Here is a 22509-nt window from a genome sequence, read left to right as displayed (position 1 = left end):
TTTTTTTAATACTCCCTTAAACTGATTACGTGTGATACTGATATTAAATGGCTCTTTGCCATTTGCACTGTTTTATTGTTTACAGTGATTCCTACTGACTTTGTGTTATTACTCAGGATGGAGGATTAAAGCTTGCTGGGAGGAAGCTGATGGTGGATCTTGCTGTGAGTAGGGAGGAAGCTGGGAAACTACGTCAGAAGAAAGTCAAGAAACCCACAGGGACAAGGAATCTCTATTTGGCAAGAGAAGGATGTGAGTATCCCACTTATGTGTGTAGATACTGTAGGTTGTGCAGCCTTTTATCACTATATGACAAAAAATTTTGCCTCACCTTCTATCTTGTACGCTGCACAAGCTCCTTTCCTGTACTAAAATTGGTTACCCTGATTTCCCTGCACATTGTAAACTTTTCAGAATGTGCATTAGAAGCTGCAGCAAGTCATATGGTGCTTGCCCAATTTCCTGGCTGGAGGACGTCCAGCAACCTCTAGTGCTTTTCTTCCCAGTGTCTCTGCAATTCTATAAATAAAAAGGGCAGGCAAGGGACAGCTTTCAATCATGGAGACTTAGTATAACGTGGGCTAGGGTGGTGGTTTACATGAAAAACAATCTACCTAGGAATACTTTTCCTTTCAGACTAGCACCCACACACACAGGAATTTTTGTTATTTGCATAACTCTCCCTAGTCCTAAACGGGCTATTGTCCAGGAAGCTATGTACCGCCTGTCTCATCAGCCATGATCTGTTTGAATTTTCTGTTGATGTTACTGTATCTAAAATATGTAATAAAAATGAAAAGGTTTTTTTTGAAAGTGTAACATTTTTAAAAATGAGGAACCAGAGAAGGCAAATTATCAGTTTAAACTTCAGCTCAAATTTAGAACCTAAAAGAACATGACAAAAAAAATGCCATGTTTAGTCATTGTTCACACGTGCTTAACAAACACACCTATAGCATTAATGGAAGGTGTTTGTGTTTGCCATGCATTCAACGCTTGTTAAAAATGCTCCCCAAAGGCCCTCTGCACATTTTGATGCTCATTAACCACTTCCCACCCGCCCTATAGGCATTTGACGTCGGGAAAGTGGTTGCATTATCCTGACTGGACGTCGTATGATGACAGCAGGATAATGCCTACTGACGTAGGCTCTTTTCCATGTGACCAGCCGTGTCTAATCACGGCTGGTCACATAGTAAACAGGAAGAGCTGTTGATCGGCTTTCCTCAGTTGCATGCCTGACAGGCACGAGTAAAGGAGTGCCAATCTGCGGCTCTCCTGACTGGGGGGTCGGCACTGGTAATCAGATCATTGATTACCAGTGCAGACCCTCGGGGGGGGGGGGGGGGTGCCACTAGAACCACCAGGGATGGCCACCAGGGATGGCAATCAGGGCTCAGGGAGCCCATCACATCATTGCCATCTATCAGTGCCGCCCACCATTGCCCATCAGTGCCCAGCAGTGCCGCCTATCAGTGCCCACCAATGCTGCATATCAGTGCTGCCTATCAGTGCCACCCCATTAGTGCCTCCTCATCAGTGCCTGTCAGTGCAGTCTCATCAGTGCAGGAAAAAACATATTTATTTACAAAATTGTATAACATAAACAAAAAACTTTTTTTTTTTTTTCAAACTTTTCGGTCTTTTTTTTTATTTGTTTAGCAAAAAAGAAAAAACCTTGCGGTGATCAAATACCACCAAAAGAAAGCTCTATTTGTGGGGGGAAAATGACATAAATTTGGTTTAGGTACAGTGTTGCATGACTGTGCAATTGTCATTCAAAATGCAACAGTGCTAAAAGGTGAAAATTGGCCTGGGCAGGAAGGGGGTGAAATTGCCCTGTATTGAAGTGGTTAAAGGTGAGTTAGGAATCTGTACCTAAATGCCCATTTTTTTTTTTTTTTTTTTTTTGGCTGTTCTGAACAAAGCCCAACTCCCCACAAATGCATCGCAGATGTTCTGCAAAAGCATACTGATGTGTTTGTGGTATGTTACCATAGACCGCGTGAAGCTTAATTTTTGAAGCACAGCGTCATGTCACAAACGCTTCGCTTCATATTTTGATAATGTGACCAGCACTGTGTGCTGTCCATTTTCTTAATTGCAGACTGCTTTACTAGGAATTTGAGGAGAGGTAAAAATAGGCCTCAATTTCCTACTAGTGTAAACAGGGCCTTGCAATGCTGGACAAACATTTGGCTGGCTCTCATATTTTTAAGGAACCCTATTAAAGTTTTTTTTTTTTTTTTTTGTTCTTGTGTGAACTCTTCTTTAGCAGGTTAGGTGCCTTACTTTGTGTAAGCTTATTCACATTTTGAATCATAGAATGCACTAAGATAAAAAAACCTTCTGCCTTTACAACTCCTTTTAATAGACATGAATGACTTTGTACTTATGTAACATTGAATTAAACCCTTTACAGTGATTCGAGCAGGAACAAAAGCTGCTGAGGGATTGAGTGCAGAAGATCTGGCCAAAAGGGCTCGGGTAAGCATGAATAATACAGTAACAGCGTAGACCATTGCCATGCAGGTTCAGTTAAACAACATTTGTGTTGTACGCGACAGGAAAACCATATTTCTTTAGCATACATCACGGGACACCGAGCAGAATATAATCATCACTATCTGGGTTATGTGCCACCTACAGGTGAATGGACTCTGGCAGATCAATTAAACAGGAAGTTCTCCCCTATATAACCCCTCCTATACAGGAAGTACCTCCTGTGTGTTTTTTTTTTTTTCCGCCAGTGTGTGTAAGGTGATGGTCACTGTTTTGCTGCATGTGCTCTTGGAGCTTACTTAGAGGTCCGGAACGGTTCTGCTGAGAATCATGGACTTCAGTCGGATCCATTTGAAAAGCTGTCAGTCAAAATAGATGGTACCCATGCCTTATTTGATAGGAGAGAAGAATCTTTAATGTTTGCCTGTAATGCAGCCTTGCGGCACTGGACTCTGCATAATGAAACCCTGTGGAGTGTTTGTTCTGACCATTGTGCTATACAGGTCTAGGGGAGTGGACCCCAGTTTAAATAGGGAACTCGCTGTGATGGGAAAAGGTTGGACTCCTGTTATGAGTCCTGCAGCAGGAACGGTAAGTTTGCAGTAGTTAAAAAAAAAACAAAAAACTGACTTTCTGGACATTCTCCTGGGGGCAGTGTGCTGTTTGGTCTGGCCAGGTCATGCTCTGTGTGTCTCAGGAGTAGTGAGCTGGAGTTTCCACCTCCAGCCGTTAGAGGGCGCGTGATCGCTTGGTAAAGCCTACTCTTGTGCAGTGGAGGCAAGAAGGAGGCCTTTTTTTATGTTTGAAATCACATGTGGGCTGATGAATCAGTGAGACACGGAGCACTCTATGGCTGGATAATGAGGTGATCTCCAGGCGGACTGTCATGTACCTTTTACCAAGGAGTGGCTTCCATCTGGCCATTCTACCAAACAGGCCTGATTCGTGGAGTGCCGCAGAGAGTTGTTGTTCTGGAAGGTTCTCCTCTCACCACAGAAATGCTGGAGCTCTGTCAGAGTGACTATTGGGTTCTTGGTTACCTCCCTGACTAAGACCCTTCTCCCACAATCGCTGGCGGCCTGCTCTAGGAAGAATCTTGGTGGTTCCAAACTTCTTCAATTTACGGATGATGGAAGCCACTGTGCTCATTGGGACCTTCAATGCTGCAGAAATTTTTCTGTACCCTTCCACAGATCTGTGCCTTGATACAATTCCTTGGACTTCATTGCTTGGTTTGTGCTCGGACATGCACAGTAGGTGACAGGTAGACTCCAAGTTGTAGAAACATGTCAAGGATAATCAGTGGAAACAGGATGCACCTGAGCTCAATTTGGAGTTTCATGCGAAGGCTGTAAATGCTTATGTCAAATAAGCAAGGGGATTTCCAGTCACTACTTACCAACCAGCCAGCGACCAACCGAATTAACCTGTCTAAAGGTATGCGTTAAAAGCAGGGGTTTAGTTGCACCCATTTGTAAATACATGCGTAAGCTGCAGGCCACGGCAAGGCACCCTGATAGCTGCAGTCCCTAACTCTGCCTTTTAAAGAGTCTCCACAATGGGAGCACATGCATTCTGATGAGATAGATGGAGGACAGGTGACTGGAGGGAGCCCACCCTTCCTTAAAGGCGCATGGTCACACTGAACACCCAGCACATTGCACAATGGCAGCAAAGGTGCTTTTTTGATCTGTGTTTGCCCTTCCATTGCTCCTTACTGTTAAGACCAGTTATAGGTGGAGGAGGTGACCACTTTTTGCAATTTCATGTAAATACTTATGTACTTGTGAATAATTTTTTTTTTTTCTTTTTAATTTGCAAAACTTTCAAACCAACTTCTTTCACGTTGTCATTATGGGGTATTTGTAGAATTTTGAGGAAAATAATGAATTTTAATCAGTTTTGGCAAAAGGCTGTGACATAAAATGTGGAAAAAGTGAAGTGCTGTTAAATATTTTTGGATGCACTGTATACCAGGACAGGGGTCCCTGCATCCCGAGACATTTTCAGGAATCTGCCAACGTTTGGGAACTCTGCAGGTGGATATACTGGCTTCTAGGTTCTACAACAAGTTGGACAGGTTGTGTCTGGGACAAGAGTCTCACTGGCAATAGGGGGAAGGTGCACTGGTAACACCTTCGGGACCAGTTCTCCCTAATCTATGTTTTCCTCAGTTTTAACTACTGCCGCATCTTTTGGGAAGATTCCGAGAGGTGCTAACACAGATAATATTGGGCTTGGAAGGAGGAGGGCTTGGTACACACTAGGGCTGCCACGACGCGTCGACGTAGTCGACTACAAAAAATCGTTGACGTGCGTGAAAAGCATAGACGCGTCAACGCGTGACGTCACACGCCCCCTGGCCGGCCGCCGCGCCGCTTGAAATTCCCCCGCCGGGCTCCGTCCACACCGATTTCGGAGACAAGAGGTGAGCGCTGACCGTCTCCAGCACCCCTGTACTCCGCCAGCTTTTGCCGCAACGCCATCCTCCCCGATCACCCAGCTACTTAGAGATGTTACATGTGCGGCACTGGGAGGGGGGCTTACTAAGGGGTTTGTACTAGGTTGGAGGGCTTACTGAGTGGTCTGCACTGGGAGGGGGGCTTACTAAGGGGTTTGTACTAGGTGGGAGGGCTTACTGAGGGGTCTGCACTGGGATTGGGGGCTTACTAAGTGGTCTGTACTAGGTGGGAGGGCTTACTGAGGGGTCTTCACTGGGAGGGGGGGCTTACTAAGGGGTCTGTACTACGTGGGAGGGCTTACTGAGGGGTCTGCACTGGGAGGGGGGCTTACTAAGGGGTTTGTACTAGGTTGGAGGGCTTACTGAGTGGTCTGTACTAGTGTACTGGGAGGGGGGCTTACTAAGTGGTCTGTACTAGGTGGGAGGGCTTACTGAGGGGTCTGTACTGGGAGGGGGGGCTTAGTAAGTGGTCTGTACTAGGTGGGAGGGCTTACTGAGGGGTCTGTACTGGGAGGGGGGGATTAGTAAGTGGTCTGTACTAGGTGGGAGGGCTTACTGAGGGGTCTGTACTGGGAGGGGGGGGGCTTACTAAGTGGTCTGTACTAGGTGGGAGGGCTTACTGAGGGGTCTGTACTGGGAGGCGGGCTTACTAAGTGGTCTGTACTAGGTGGGAGGGCTTACTGTGGGGTCTGTACTGGGAGGGGGCTTACTGAGGGGTCTGTATTAATTACAGGATTAATTAGCTAATCAAAAAAACACTCAATTAAGCAAAAAAAATTAAATAAAAATAATCGTTGGATTAGTCGACTAATCGTAAAAATAATTGATAGATTAGTCGACAGACAAATTAATCGTTAGTTGCAGCCCTAGTACACACACATAGTGAATCTTGCAGAGGATGCTCCTTGGACACTTCCAATCCACCCAGACCTAATAGTCTTGAGTCCTGTTATCTCTGCACTGTTACGTACCAGTAATCCGGCTTCAGAGCGCTTCAATTACAGGACTTGGAAATCTTATGTCCCTGGTGTGAAGCCAGGAAGTGGCACGTGGAAAAATGTGAGTGGGAGATTTTTCCTTGTCCAGTCAGGAGGTGAAATTAGGAGGGGAAATTAGATTGGCCCTAAGTATTAAGGATCAGATCTCGTCTCTATCCATTTTTTTTTTTTTTTTCCCCTCAGAGACTGTTGTTTCTCACTCCTTGATTTGTATTTCATGCAGGGTGTAATGCAGACAGTCCCCTCCTGACAGTATCTTGCCCTTTTTTTTCCTAGTGTACAGTTGGCAGAGGAAAGATCGCTGCACACTCTGGATGTAGTTTGTGCGGTCAGTATTTGAGTTGTCGGCGAAGTTCAGGAATCCTGGTTTGTGCTGCCAGAAGAGCCCAGGAAGGGCAGGCAGCATCCAGATAACTATATCTCATTGGATCTGCCAGTTAATTATTCAAGCCTATGGTTTGAAAGGGCAAGGTCCCACCCTTTCTGGTGAGCACTCTCTCTTCTAGGTGGGTGGGGGCATTTTGGGCTATCGGATGTCAGTGTCTCAGGTTTTCACTACATGGTCCCTGGTTCATACATTCACAGAGTTTTACCAGATGGTTGTCGGAGCCACAGAGGATACTGCCTTTGTCCGCAGAATAGGTCCTTCTCGGATGGCCGCTTCTGTGATTGTGTGTGTCTCTCCCCTCAAGTGTATTGCTTTGAGATGTGCCAGATAGTAATGAATAGAACCTGCTCTGTGTCCCGTGATGTACGATAAAGAAAATTGGATTTTTTTCTACTTGCCTGTAAAATCAGTTTCTTGGAGTACATCACAGGACACAGAGCTCCTTCCCCATCTTTTCTGGGATTTTCTATGCTTGCTACAACAGTAAGGTACTTCCTATATAGGGGAGGCCTTCCTGTTTGATTGCCCAGTGTCCATTCACCTATAGGTGGCACATAACCCACATAGTAATGATTAAAACCTGCTCGGGGTCCCCTGATGTACTCCAAGAAATTGGTTTTACAGGTAAGCATGTAGAAAAAAATAATCATTTTTTTTTCATGTTATTTTTATTTATTTTTTCAGTTTGAAGAGATAAAACGCCTGAAGTTAAAGAGCCAGAATATTTTTGTCTCAAGGACCCGTCTGTGTGTTCACAACATTCCTAAATCTGTGGATGACAAAAAGTTACGTCAGTTGTTTCTCTCTGCCGCAGGTGGAGATAAATCTGTTAAAATTAAAGAGGTAAGTAAACTGAATCATGGTAAACCTATTGTTACACCAAATATAATTTGAATCCTGGAATCCATCAATTTAAACTTCATGTAATTGACATTTTATTTACCTTTTTGGTATGCAGTGGTGGAGTTTTGGCTGTGTCTCTTAAAGCATAAGTTCACCTTTTATTAACCCCTTACACATTTAGGGTGATACATGTTACTAACTGATCAGCCCCTGTTGTGACAGCGGGCGGGGGATTTTTTCCCTGTACCCGCTGTCACAATTTTAAGAAACAAACAGTCACCTGCGTCATTCATTCAGAGTTATGTGAATGGGAGTACTAATAACTACCATCATTGCAGCTGATGGCTTGTAGTTCTCAATGAACTACCAAGGCGCTGGTGAGCTCTCTAGGTAGTTCATTGATTCTTCCTGTCCTTCAGTAACTACCTGCCTGTACAGGGTACACGCAGACAGCTACATGGACAGTCTGATGAAGCCTGAGATTGTACCTGCGATCTGCTAATGAACTTATTCCGTAAGCTATTTTTTGTCATCCACTATTAGTGTTGAAAACCCAATTTATACTGCACACCCTGAGATCATAAGCAGTGACTACAGGTGCACTTTGTTTTTCACTGGACATCTCAGACAGTGGAAAACTGTGTAGAAACTCTGCAAATATTTCCAGCCTGGCCCAATATTTAATATTCTTTAGTATTGGTATTGGGGAAAATAAAGTTCATGAGTCTCTTTAGGAATCATTAACGCCTTTTTGCATTATGTTTATTTTTTTAATACACTTGTGGCACAATCATTCATATAGAAAATGTACTTGCTGAAACCTGCACTAAAAATGTAGCAAGCTAGACTTTATTGAATGTGAACCTTGCCTTACATTTTTTTTAGTTTTCAATTATAAAGAATTATATATTACATTTTATATTCTTTATCTTTCTTTCCCATTCAGAGTCGTGTAATGCGAGATTTGAAAGGCTTGCCTGGAAATCATAAGGGGCAGTCTCTAGGCTTCGCCTTTGTGGAGTTCAGTGAACACGAACATGCCCTAGCAGCTCTGAGACAGATCAACAATAATCCGGATATCTTTGGACCAAAAAAGGTGACGATCTAGTCCAACCTTTTTTGTTTTATTCTACACTGGAGATCAAAATTAGAGAACAACTTACAATTTCCTAAATTTCAGTCATTGCTTAGTCCTTTTTGAAACAGGCGTAAAAGAGCAGTTTTGTTAAGCATATTTGATGACTTCTATATATATATATATTGTGTGTGTGATATATAATATAATATAATTTTGAAGCACAATAAAAAACCTTCAATGAGATTTGAAAAAATAACATTGATCGAAATTGGAAAACTTTCAGTTCCCTTCCAGTTATTGGTGTTAATCTGGCACCTTGTGCTAATTTTCTTAAATTTCCTGACAAACCCTATTTAACTGGCAGCCTAATTTTCCAGTTTTCATTGACTTTGCTAGATGGTGAGCCGTTCTAAAGTGACAAACCCTCCGGCAGAAGGTTGTCCAGATGAACTCCAAATCTGATTTTTAAAATATTGCATCTTTACAACATAAACTCATGCAAGTCCCCCAAGAAGGCTGGTCGTCCATGAAAGACAAATGCAAGAGAGGACAGGATAATACAGAGAATTTCAATGGGTTCAACACTGCAGCTGCGATTTTCTTACCAGTTCAGTGCTGAACAGAGTAAGGATCTGTTTTGTACGGTGTCTTTAAGAGAATTTGGACTGAAAGCCCACTCTGCAGTGACAAAAACTCTGTTAAGCAGAAAGAATCAAAAGGCTAGAATGACCTTTTCTAAGGAGCATGTTGTGTGTGGATAGAGAACTGGCCCAAAGTTGACTTTACTGATGAAAGCAAGTTTAATTTATTTGGGTCTGATGGGAAACCTTATGTTCGTCGTCAACCTGGGGACAGACTGAACCCAAAGTGTGTAAAGAAGTCAGTGAAGGGTGGAGGGGGAAGCAGCAAGGTTTGGGGGATGTTATCTGCAGCAGGAGTTGGGTATCTTGTACAGCTACAAGACAGAGTGAATGCAAATATTAGAATCTTCTTCGACAACATGCGGTTCCTTCCCAATGGACCAGCAATTTGCACGACAATGTCCCCTGTCACACAGCAAAACGAGTAAAGCAGTTCCTTGAAACATTGAAATAATAAAATGGCCAACACCGAGTCCTGATCTAAACCCAGTAGAAAACCTCTGGAAAATCCTTGGCGACAAAGTTATGGCGGAAAAAAACCCACTACACTCACCAAACTGGAAGAGACTGAAAGAAGAGTGGAACAGAAATAACACCAGACTAGTGATGTCCTGTGGCCGCAGCTGTGATGAAGTCATACAAAGCAAGGCCCTTTACACTTCCTACTAATTGTTGATTGTTGTAACCTTTAGAAATTTTAATTGTAATCTATCTCCGTGCTACAGTCATTGCTGTTCTCTAATTTTCATCATTGTGTTTTCTACAAAATAACGGCTTTTGTTGAAGTGCCTTGGTTATTTTGATAAACACTGTTCTATTACCATGGTAGAGCCACAACAAAAATGCCATCAAATGTTGAGCATTGAAGATTACGTTATTTCTAAAAAAAAAATCCGGTGTTCAAAAATTCTCTCATTTTGATCTCCTGTGTATATACTTGATGGGCTACTCTATAAATCTTTATAGTATGGTTAAATATAGCAGACTTTTGCAGCAGTTATGCCAAATAGGAGTTTTCTTTCTAAATGTCATACATGCGTTCCTGCTTAGTTTTCTGGATGTAGGTAATATTACTAGGAAGCATGATAAGAATTTTCATATGACCCCCTAGACAGATATTAGATTATAAGCTCTTTGAGCAGGGCCCTCCAAACCCTCTTGTTTTGTAACTGTACTGTCATCTTTTAGAATGTAAAACACTGCGCAAACTTGGCGATTATATAAATCTTGTATAATAATGATAATAGGGATTGCTACTAAAGGGAAGTTGTACACGGTTTTTATACCAATTAAATGCAAAAGGTTTTTCTTTCCATAGTTTTTGGATTTGGAAAAGTTTTAGTGCTTCTAGCAGGTTTGTACTGCTGTCTGGTACACCTTCTTGAGCAACAGTGTACTTCAGTGAAGTAAAAACAATGTACTTCAGTGGAGTATGGGAAGGCTAGAATCCCTGTCAAATTCTTTTTGTCTGTCTCCCTGTTGCAGATTTTCCCCTTACTTTTCTGTTGGGTAAACCATTGTTACCAGTAATTGGCACCAAAGCACTACACAATATCTGCACTAGCTTGTAGTTGACAAAGATTTTTAAGGTGCCTCAACCCCTCCACCGTGTATCAACCTGCTAGTTCAATAATTTTAAATCTCTAGAGTAAGCACCGCACTTGTCAAGAATGCTTTTTACAATAAATTGTATTTGGCGTAAAAGCACAATTATATAATGGATACAGATATTCCACTTACCGAGAATGCTTTTACAATGAAGTGGTATTTCGCATAAAAGCACAATTCTACAATGGGTACAAATGTCAAAGTTTGTCAAATCATATCAGGCATTCTACAGCAAAGGTATTTGACACTTGGATATTTTTTACCTATTGTGTATTTAGTGTGTATATGTAAATAAATTCCAGCCCCAAAAAATAATAAATTCAATCCTCTACTATCCATACTAAAACCAATCAATCCATCAGTGCTGATAATAAATTCATTATTCGTGTTTTTATGCTGATTTTATAAATTTATTTTAAAAACATTTTATGTATGGGGTGTGTTTACTCTAAATAATGATTAAAAAAAAAAAGCCAGCAATTGAGGGCAAATCTTCCTCCTTTATCCTTTATGGATAGCCCTAAAATCCCAACTGTTCTAATCCTTCCCACTTTGTCCAAAACTAGATTTTTTTTTTTTTTTTTTTTAGACATGCCGTTTAAGAACCATATGTATTTTTTTACATGCATTTGATAAACAAATTGTTTAGCTACCAACCAGTGTAGATTCTAGATGTTTGTTTTGAGCAGTCTGTGATCATGTGCATATTTTTTATTTCCAGAGACCAATCGTGGAATTCTCCCTCGAGGACCTGAATAAAATTAAACTAAAGGAAAAGAGGGCACAGCGCAGTCTGGTAAGAATTGTAAAGTATTTAAAGGATAAGTTCACGTTTTGGATCTTCTCCCTGCACTCGCTGTCAAAGTTTAAAAACAGCGTGACCGTACGGGGCTTTTTAGCGGGACTGCGACATTGCGGCAGACAAATCTAACACAAAGTGATACTTTTTGGAAACCAGAGACCCCAATACAGTGATCAGTGCTAAAAAAAATGCACTGTCACTGTGCTAATGACACTGGCAGGAAGGGGGTTAACAAGGGCTATTAAAGGGTTAAATGTGTTCCCTGGGAGTGCTTTCTAACTGTCTGGAGAGTGCTTTGACTGGGGCGAAGACAGAGATCCAGGTTCTTGCTTAGCAGAAACTCAACATGTTCTGTCAGATGAGAAGTTGGACGGCAATCTGACTTGTTTACATTGGCAGACCGCCGTTTTGCCTCTTTCAGAAATGATCGCCGGGTGCTGGCGAACATCGGGTCCGCCAGAACCAATGATGGGGTCAAACACAGCAGGGGCGGGTCGCCAGAGCCAAGAAAAAAGATGTACAGGTACATGATTTTGCGCCTTAAGGGCTGCCCTGCTGCAGTTTATGTGCGTGGGGTGGTCTAAAAGTGGTTACCTACTTCTGGATCGGAAGATTTTACTCCCTTAATGACCAGGCCATTTTTTGCAATTTGGCATTTAACTGGTAATTGTGCAGTCATGCAGTGCGGTACCCAAATGAAATTTGTGTCCCCCCCCCCCCCCTCACCCTTTCTTTTGGTGGTATTTGATCATTTGATCACCTTTGCAGTTTTTTTTTTTTTTTTGCAATATTAAACTAAAAAAAGACTAAAAATTTTGAGTAATTTACAATTTCTACTTTTTTTCCTTTATAAAAATATCCAATAAACTAAAATGTTTGTCATGCATTTAGACCAAAATTTATTTCAGCTACATGTCTTTGTTAAAAAAAAAATTCCAATAGGCGTATATTTATTGGTTTGCGCAAAAGTTGTAGCGTCTACAAACTAATGGTGAATTTACTGGAATTTATGCAGCTTTTACTCTGAATGCCTATCTCATTTCTTAAAGTGCTAAAATGGCAGGGCAGTACAACCCCCCCCCAACCACCCCTTTTTGGAAAGTAGACACCCCAAGGAATTTCCTGAAAGGCATGTTGAGCCCATTGAATGAATATACATTTTTTTTGTCACAGGTGTTTGAAAAATTACAATTTTTTTAAATATATATTATACAGGATTTATATAGCGCCAACAGTTTGCGCAGCGCTTTACAGTGTGGGGGAAGACAATACAGTTATAGTACAATTCAAAACAGAAGATATATATTCTCCTGTTTTGAATTGTACTATAGCTGTATTGTCTTTCCCCACACTGTAAAGCGCTGCGCAAACTGTTGGCGCTATATAAATCCTGTATAAATATATATTATTTTTTTTTTTTTTTTTTTTTTTTACTCACGCATGCCATGGATTTATGTGGAACTACACCCCAAAATTGTTGATTTCATTCCTCACTACCTATCACCGTTTCAGAAGCCATGAAATGCCAAAATAGCACCCCCCCCTCCCAAATGACCCCTTTTCGGAAAATAGACACCCTAAGCTATTTGCTGAGAGGCATGGTGAGTATTTTGCAGATCTCGCTTTTTGTCAGTTTTCAAAATTGAAAAGAGGGAAAAAAAAAAAAAAAATTTTCCTATTTCATTCCTTATTTTCCAAAACAAATGAGAGCTGTAAAATACTCACCATGCCTCTTAGCAAATACCTTGGAGTGGGTACTCTCCAAAACGGGGTAATTTTGGGTTGGTTTTGTGCTATCTTGACATATCAGGGCCTCCGAAACGGTGATGGTAGTTAGGAAGTAAAATAAACAATTTATGCCCTTAGAAAACCTGAAGGCGGTGATTGGTTTTCGGGGTCCCGTACACAGCTAGGCTCCTTTAAAGCCTCACACATATGGTATCCCTGTACTTAGGAGAAGCAGCAGAATGTATTTTAGGGTGTAATTTCAAATATACCCATGGCATGTGAGCAATGTATCATTTGGTGACAACTTTGTATAAAAAATTGTCATTTTCCTGAAACTTGTGGCAAAATATAAAATATTCCATGGACTCAAAATGCCTATCAGCAAATAGCTTGGGGTGTCTACTTTCCAAAAAGTCTCTCTCTCTGTCTCTCTCCTTTCTTTCTTTCTTTCTTTCTTTCTTTCTTTCTTTCTTTCTTTCTTTCTTTCTTTCTTTCTTTCTTTCTTCCTTCCTTCCTTCCTTCCTTCCTTCCTTCCTTCCTTCCTTCCTTCCTTCCTTCCTTCCTTCCTTCCTTCCTTCCTTCCTTCCTTCCTTCCTTCCTTCCTTCCTTCCTTCCTTCCTTCCTTCCTTCCTTCTCTCTCCTTCCATCTGACCACACCAAGATTGCAGTGGTGAAATCGCCTCCTACAGCGCTGCAATCATTGATTTACTTATAGGCTGAGAGCAAACGCGGTTGCTGTCAGAATAAACAAATCAGTGCTGCAGCAAATGGGCGTACCTGCAAAGCAAACAATGGTTACTAATCAAGCACAGTAGCAATATAATAGTATACAGTGCAGTAGAATGGTGGTATTTGCAAAGAAAACTATGGTTAACAATGAAAAACCACAGCAACAAATAAACATTACATTCTAATAGCGTACAGTAGGACGGTGGTATCTGCAAAGCAGACTATGGTTAATAATGAAAAACAGTAACAATAAAACATTACAGTATAACAATATATTATAAAGTACAGTAAAAGTAGAGTAAGAACAGAAAATTAACTCAATAAAACGACAATTTGTTTTGGCTTTTTTAATTATTTTTTTATAACTGTAAAAAAAACTTTAAACGTTCCAGGCTAGGGTCTCCCAAAATGCGATACCTACCTAACCCCTTCCGATACCCTGTGTGAAGTGTGCCCTAGACTGTACCCTGTACTAATACTCTACTACACTACTCTGTGTGCTAGCTACGGAAACAGACCCTGATGCAGAGACCAGGTTGGCCAGGACAGGAGGGACAAAAAATGCGGGTGTCACACCTATATACGCGTTTTCTACAGACACGTTATCCTCTTTGGGTAGGGGTACTAAAGGGGACATCTGGAAAATGCCTCTCATGCAGCCGGCTCACTGTATCTGGATTGTGAATTTGGGCCACAGCACCTTCTGGATACAGAAGGGCTGTGATCTGTTCCTGGAATTTTAGGATCCACTTCTTCCTGACGCTTTGTATAGCACATAAGCATTCAGCAGAGCCAATTGGAATAAGTATACTGACACTTTTTTTGTACCAGCGTCTGGCCTTATGGGAAATTTAAGTACGGCGCCATCATCTGGACATTGAAGTCTACCCCTCCCATGTTAAGATTGTATTCGTGGACACAGAGGGGCAATTTCGACTGTTGTATTTGCGTGAATGAAAGACAGAACAAAAACATTCCATGTGTCCCACTTCACTGCAAGCAATTTATTCCACTTTAAGCGAGCTCTCTTCCTTACCACCCGTCTAAGTCGGGAATCTACAAGCTGCTGGGGGAAGCCCCGGCAATTGGGTCCCACGGTGCCACATGCGCTAGTTCCAAAATAAAAAAAGGTGACTAAAAAGTGGCACGCTTATGTAATAATTGTCCACGTATAAATGGTACCCCTTTCCGAATAAGGGTGACACCAAATTCCAAATGGTTAAATGTGTGCCTATGTGTATTGGTGTCAGTGTTGTGCTTGTGTACTCAGTTTATGTTCTCTTCTCTCACGCTGGAACCGAAAAGGGCTCCATGATAGATTTCATCATTTCCTGTTCCTGTGTTTACATTACACAGGAACAGAACGTTATGCAATTGGTCAGAACCAATCGCCAGAACCGAATCAGAACATCACGGGACAGTGGGCGCACATGTGGCGAATCAGAACATCACGGGACAGTGGGCGCACATGTGGCTCCGTGCGCGACTGACATAGTTATGTTGGTTTGCACAGCCGAGCCACCTTGTCGCAGTAAAACTGCAGCGGGTGATCGGCAACTGGTTTAACTTCGCAAATTTATTTTCCTAATGGGCTCCCAAGGAGGAATCTACCCAGTGCTTGTATGAACAGCATATTTACATATTGTAGGAGACTTGCCTGTTCACCCTCCAGCACTGTGATGTCAACTCTCCAACTGGTCCCTGGTCTATCTTCCAGGTTGACATTGCTTGGACTTTTGAATGGCTAGGCCAGTGTGAATGCACAGTAATGGAGTCTCTTCATCTTGGAACAGAGTGGTGCTAAAAAAATACTCTGTAGACAGGCAGGGAGAAAAATTCTATGGTGGAGACCTCTAGGATCTCTTCTTGTTATAAAAACCCTGCCTGTCAGAGTTTTTTTTTAAATTTATGAGTTTAATTTGGCATGATCATTATTGAAATACTATAAGAAGTAACCAAAAGCTCCTAAGCAATGTTTTGTTAGGAGTTAATAACCTAAGATGCATACTGCTTTTAATAGCTGAATAAAACCAATAATGGTCTGGCTGTAATGTCTTTAAAGGTTTCTATAGATATTGGATCTTGTGTTTTTTGTTTCAAGATTGATCAAACACACTTGAAAATCTTGTTTTTATTACTATTTTTTTTTTTTTTCTCCCAAGTTAAAGCGGAGTTCCGGCCTAAAATTTTTTTTTATAGATAAAAATACCCCCGGCACAGTCAGGACTAGTGCATTTAAGCAACGATAGCCTCTGAACTGTCCCCTGTTTGACTTGCCTTTTAGAAGAAATACTTACCTTGAAAATGTCTTGTTCAGCGCTGCCGTCTCAGGTGTGGGCAGCTGAAGTCGGAGCGTCCTCTTCAGTGTCCTCTTCGGTGATGTAGGAGTCCCAGAATGCACTGCACTGGCCCTGCTCGTCACTTCCAGTGCAGGCGCGTCATCCCTGCACAGCTTCTGGGCATGCAGGGAATAACGCGCCTGCACCTGAAGTGACGAGCAGGGCCGGTGCAGGCGCATTGACTCCTGGGAGCGATGATGCTCATCTCCCAGGAGTCGATGCAAGAAGGAAGCAACGGCGCGGGCTGCGGCCACAGAAGGAGGAAGTTTAAGGAAGGTAAGTATATTTTCTTCAAAAACAAGATAAGTGAATAAAGAAAATTGTCATTATCCAATTCTTTTTCAGGTAATGTACAACAAGCGGATGGGGCAAAGTTAATTTTGAGGCTGGAACGAAGCAGCACTAGTGGTTGTCTGTCCAATCCTCAATGGGATTAAACAAAATCACTTGGATAAGCATGCATATTTATGTATAAAGCAACTGAGAGTCATGCTTTAAGGTGGTCCAATCCTGTCTGTAGCTTTTAACTGTTCTTATAGGTCTATAGCCATTTTGGTGCTCTGATAGAGAGATGTATATAATATAATATTCGTGTGTGTATAATATATACAAATGAGCCTACTTTCTGTATTGCATCTGTTGCTTGTAAGTGTGATGTATTGAAAATATTAATCGTTGTGCTTTTTGTGCATGCAGGAGGTATTGAGACAGAAGCAGGCAAAGGCACAAGCTTTAGGCATCCCTCAGGCACAGCCAGTTAAGGGTAACTCAAAAAAGAAACAGCGAAAGAGTGGTGAAAGCGCTGAAGCTGCTGCTGGAGGGAAGGCAAATCTGACACAGGAGGTAAGAGTTGGAAAAAATGCAAAAGCCTCATCTCGGGAGGCACCTGTCAATAAAGCACAGCCAACTGACTCCTCTGCAACAAAAGCCATCAAACGGAAACAACAAACAGCTGGTAACAGTGAAGACTTGGCAGCAGAAACACAGGAAGAAAAGCCATCACGCCCCATTTCTTGGTCTGGATTCAAAACAAAAGAGGAACTTGAACAACAAGAGCTTGAAGATGGAAAGAAAAGGAGAAAAGTTTTACATATGCCATCCCACACAGGACCTAAAATAAGGTAAGAAAGGTCCTTTTTGCTCTGTGTCCTGTGGTCTTTTAGGTTTCTGTTGCCGGAGAAAGCATTTATTGCTCTAAAGACCACCTATCCTGGGTGTCCATTTCTGTTATTGTATTGTCAGTCAACAAAGAATGAATACACCACTGTGAGCTCTAAAAGCCCTACAGCTGCTGTATAGTCAGTTAAATCTTAGATTTGCTAATTTTGGTCAAGAAGGGGGGGTCAATAACCTGTTTGGAAAGCTGGATTACTTGCAGTTATACCAGATGTATTTTTAATACCTTTCCTGCATTTCTGATTGGACTTAGACACTTATATGCCTCTAAAATACATTAAGAGGATATTTGATCTCCTATTTCAGAGCACGTGACAAGGGAAAGCTTCAGCAGATGTCAAAGAAGCCAAAACCTCACCAGCAGAGCCGGAAACAGCAAAGGGTAAAAGTAGCTGATACTCAGGTATGATATTAAAAATAAATATGTTATCCACCAAGTGAATACAAATGCTGAACAAAAAAGTGGTCAGTGTCCATACAAGTGCTGAACAAATGTGTCCAAAAACAAGTGCTGAACAGATTCCAATCTCTTTCCAAAGGGAATTAAAGTGTAGAAATAGTTACGAATTAAACTGGTGATGAAGTGATTCCAGCAAGATATGACAGTTTCCCACCACCTCTTGAATGTACTTCTTACCAGAGTTAAAGATAAAAAGGGCATATATGTGATAATCGTTTCCAAGAAACCTCTGACACCTCCAAAACTCAGGGTGAATCAGTAATACCTCCACCAAGTTAACAGGTAGCCTCTTACCTGGATATAAAGAAATGAAGAGCGTTTTTAAATCATTCCTTTCTCCCTGTACTTGAAGCGATGGAAAGGTTTCTCCTGACACTTGCACTCGGTTTAGCATCCATAGCAATTCCACATATGAGAAAAGGCAAGGAAGGCCACAAATAGTGCATTATCCCCAAGTAAATTTATTGTATAAGGTAAATACACTTCAAATCAATCTTGAAAAAAGTGCCTTTAACGATCGGTATCCGCGAATTGTTTCTCCTGAGCCCTCCTGTCTCCGTGGAAGCCTATTGGGGAGAAACGCCGCTTCAGAAGGAGGAGCCGCGCCACCACTCATTACACTGCTGGTATTGTACTGCAGACAATCTGCGGATACCGATCGTTACAGGCACTTTTTTTTCAAGATTGATGTAAGTGTATTTACCTTATACAATAAATTTACTTGGGGATAATGCACTATTTGTGGCTTTCCTTGCCTTTTTCTCATATGTGGAATTGCTATGGATGCTAAACCGAGTGCAAGTGTCAGGAGAAAACTTTCCATCGCTTCAAGTACAGGGAGAAAGGAATGATTTAAAACGCTCTTCATTTCTTTATATCCGGTAAGAGGCTACTGATTCACCCTGAGTTTTGGAGGTGTCATCAGAGGTTTCTTGGAAACGATTATCACATATATGCCCTTTTTATCTTTCACTCTGGTAAGAAGTACATTCAAGAGGTGGTGGGAAACTGTCATATCTTGCTGGAATCACTTCATCACCAGTTTAATTCGTCATTATTTCTACACTTTAATTCCCTTTGGAAAGAGATTGGAATCTGTTCAGCACTTGTTTTTGGACATTAATATTTTTATATTTGTTCAGCACTTGTATGGACACTGACCACTTTTTTGTTCAGCATTTGTATTCACTTGGTGGATAACATATTTATTGCTTTTACATGTTAATGTTTATTGTTTTATGTAAACATCAGAACACATTGTAGAGCACCAAATAAATTTCACAACACTTTAGGGCCCTTTCACACGGGCGCTCCGTATGTCCGCAAATCATCCTATTTTTTTGCGGATGATTTACGGACATAATGTAAGTCTATCTCATTGCGGATGTCAGCGGAATACCATCCGCTGACATCCGATTTTCTTCCTTTCAGTTCTGTTCCTTTTTTTGGAACAGAACCCTATTTTTCCTCTGTTCAAAAAACGGAAAGGAAGCAAAATCGGATGTCAGCGGTGTCATCCGCTGACTCCTGCAATGCCCATAGACTTACATTATGTCCGTATATCATCCGCAAACGGATGGGATGATATGCGGACATACGAAGCGGATGGCACAAGTGTCATCCACTCCGTGAAAAAAAAAAAAAAAAAAGACAGCAGCGGAGCAAAAAACCGGAGCGCCCGTGTGAAAGAGGCCTTATTTCCACACATTGGATCTTTGGTAGCAGCACATCACAATTATCAGCGCACTTTTTTTCATTCACATGATATTAAAAAAGCCGGTTCTGCAGCAGTTACAGTGGTCTGACTTCAATCTAATGAAATGTGGTTGCTGCTGGGGCTTGGATCACTTCGCAAACTTGTTCATGTTTTTGATAATGAATAAGCGTTTTGAAGTCTAAGGCTCCGTTTCCACTATTGCGACTTGTTGTGCGACTTGACACATGTCAAATCGCACAGCAAGTCAAAAGCCATTCATTTCAATTTGGCCCGTTCTAACTGCTGCGACTTCAGTCGCCGCGACTTGAAAAGTAGTTTGTGCACTACTTTTGGGCCGACTTCAGTGCGACTTCCTTCTATAATGGGGGACAAGTCGCACTGAAAGCCGCAAACAACTTACACTGCGAAGTCGCGCTAGAAGTAGCACGACTTCGTAGCCCCGATAGTGGAAACGGAGCCTTATACAGTATTATCACATTCTCCTATTTATGTTTAAAGGAATGTAAATTCTGTTCACAGTATTAAAGATATGCAGTACTTTAAATTAAATTTCTTGAGAGATATTATGTGTTTATGTACAGTAATGAACAGTTTAATCACTTGCTTACTGAGCACATATACCCCTTTCCTGCCCAGGTTAATTTTCAGCTTTTAGCTCTGTCACTATTTGAATGACAATTGCACGGTCATGCTATACTGTACCCATATGAAATGTTTAGCATTTTTTTCACACGCATAGCGCTTTCTTTTGGAGGTATTTAATCACCACTGTTTTTTTTTTTTCTTTTTTTTTTTTTCTTTGCTAAACAAACCAAGATCGAAAATCTTAGGAAAAAAATTAAATACATTTTCATAGTTTTGCGAGCAGGAAATTGTTCTCTTCATTAAAGGGCATTGATGGGCACTGATTTGGGGCGCACTGATAGGCTGCACTGTTTGTGTTAAGAAGGGGAAAAAAAGCAGATTACCGACTTCTGTTTATATCATGTGATCAGCTGTCATTGGCTGACAGCTCATCACGTGGTAAAGGGCCGGGATCAATTTAAGCCTGCGCTGTAGTCTTTTGGCTATAGCGGGGTTAAGATTTGGAAGAGAACACAAACTCTGTTTGCTTCCCGCCCGTCGTATAGCAAAATGACTGCAGCAAAGTGGTTGCACTATCCTCACTGGGCGTCATATGGGGGGGGGCCGTGCAGAGCGGTGGTGCGGTGTGTCACTCTGACACACCGCATCTACGATCCCGGTAAAGAGCCTATGACACTCTTTACCATGTGACCAGCTGTGTCCAATCACAGCTGGTCACATAGTAAATAGGAAGTGCCTTTTGATCGGCTTTCCTCAGTTCGCGCCTGACAGGCACAAGTAGAGGAGAGCCGATCGGCATCTCTCCTGATGGGGAGGTCTGTGTTGGTATTCAGAGCATAATTACCAGTGCAGACCCTTGGGGGGGGGGGGGGGGATGCGACTAGAGCCACCAGGGATTGACCACGAGGGATGGCCCACCCATGCCACCAGGGATGCCAATCAGTTCTCAAGGAGCCTGTCAGTGCCCTCCTCATCAGTGCTGGACATTATTGCCATCTATCAGTGCTGCCCATCATTGCCATCTATCAGTGCTGCCCATCATTGCCATCTACCAGAGCCGGCCATCAGTGCCACCTATCAGTGCTCATCAGGGCCCACCAATGCTGCATATCAGTGCTGCTAATCAGTGCCCATCGGTGCGGCCTCATCAGTGCTCATCAGCGCAGGAAAAAACGTATTTATTTACAAAATTTTATAACGTAAAGAAAACTTTTTTTTTTTTTTTTTTTTTCTTCCAAACTTTTCGTTTTTTTTTGTTTAGCAAAAAATAAAAAAAACCTTACGGTGATCAAATACCACCAAAGGAAAGCTCTATTTGTGGGAAAAAATGACATAAATTTGGTTTAGGTACAGTGTCGCATGATCGCGCAGTTGTCATTCAAAATGCAACAGCGATAAAAGCTAAAAATTGGCCTTGGCAGGAAGGTGGTGAAAGTGCCCTGCATTGAACTGGTTAAATAGTGCTCTTATTCCCAATGGTGCTAATGTCTGGGTTATTTTGCAGGCACCTTCTAAGAAGCAGCAGCCAAAACGAAGCCAAGCAGAGACTCGATTTAATCAGCTGGTGGAACAATATAAGCGCAAGATCCTGGGGAAACCTAATACAGCCGCTCCAGTTAAAAGAAGCAAGTGGTTTGAGGACTGAGCTTGGATGATGTCTCCTAATAGACTTTTGCCCATTGTATATTTCTTCACCCTGTTGGTTTTTACTTATTCTTTTAGATCTGCTTGTACAGAAAGAAGATATGGGGCACCTGTTAATGTGTTCCATAAAAAGGGTTTGTTCTAAAATATCTTCGTGAAGACAGTACTAATGAGGGTAGTATTATCATTCAAACCCTGGAAATTCCTAAATGTGGTGAGATGTATGTGTTATCCCCATGGATAATCAGATTGTCACCTAAACTTCTGCAGAGGTTCTATGGATATTAAAACAAACCGTTGTCGATTTAAGGAATTTTAATGGGTTTTTTTTCCCCAGTTCTAGGCTGTAATAATATTTATGGTTGTCGGTTATCCTTCTCTTTTTCCACACATCCCATTGTGGAATATTTTCTCAAATACAGACCATGCTTCTAGACAACTATCAATAGAGAAATAAAGTAATGAAAGAGCGAAGGAAACCTGCAATTTGTGAATCTATGTTCTTGAGGTGTGTGTGTGCGCGTGATTTTTTTTTTTTTTTTTTTTATTTATTTTTATTTTTTATTGTACATCCTAGGGCACAGGATATCTTCATCTTTGTTATGATAGGGTTATGTTGCCACCTTCAGGTGATTGGACACTGGCAAAAAAGACCCCTTACAGGCATAACCCCTTCCAGTCAAACATAGCTTCAGCTTTTTTTTTTTTTTTGGTGTCTTAGATGAGGAGTTTACAGTCTTTGCACTAGATATATTTTCTGAAGTCCTCCCATCTCGGAGCTGCAGAATTGCTTATCTGGATTTGTTACCT

At 41.6% G+C, this 22509-nt stretch overlaps 1 protein-coding gene across 1 annotated transcript in view; it reads left to right on the top strand.

The window, feature by feature from the left end:
- RBM28 (RNA binding motif protein 28) overlaps positions 1-22014 on the top strand; it is a 53200-nt gene extending 31186 nt beyond the window's left edge. The window contains exons 12-19 of the mRNA XM_082255540.1: positions 117-252; positions 2423-2487; positions 7034-7192; positions 8139-8288; positions 11241-11315; positions 16814-17238; positions 17600-17696; positions 21560-22014. Of these exons, the coding sequence (XP_082111666.1) occupies positions 117-252; positions 2423-2487; positions 7034-7192; positions 8139-8288; positions 11241-11315; positions 16814-17238; positions 17600-17696; positions 21560-21700 (1248 nt within the window). The 3' untranslated portion in view covers positions 21701-22014. The remainder of the gene's footprint in view (positions 1-116; positions 253-2422; positions 2488-7033; positions 7193-8138; positions 8289-11240; positions 11316-16813; positions 17239-17599; positions 17697-21559) is intronic.
- The last annotated feature ends 495 nt before the right edge of the window (positions 22015-22509 follow it).

This window comes from Pelophylax lessonae, assembly GCF_965119305.1.
Source record: "Pelophylax lessonae genome assembly, chromosome: 4".
Taxonomy (NCBI): Eukaryota; Metazoa; Chordata; class Amphibia; order Anura; family Ranidae; genus Pelophylax; species Pelophylax lessonae.
This window is presented reverse-complemented; position numbering and strand designations above follow the sequence as displayed.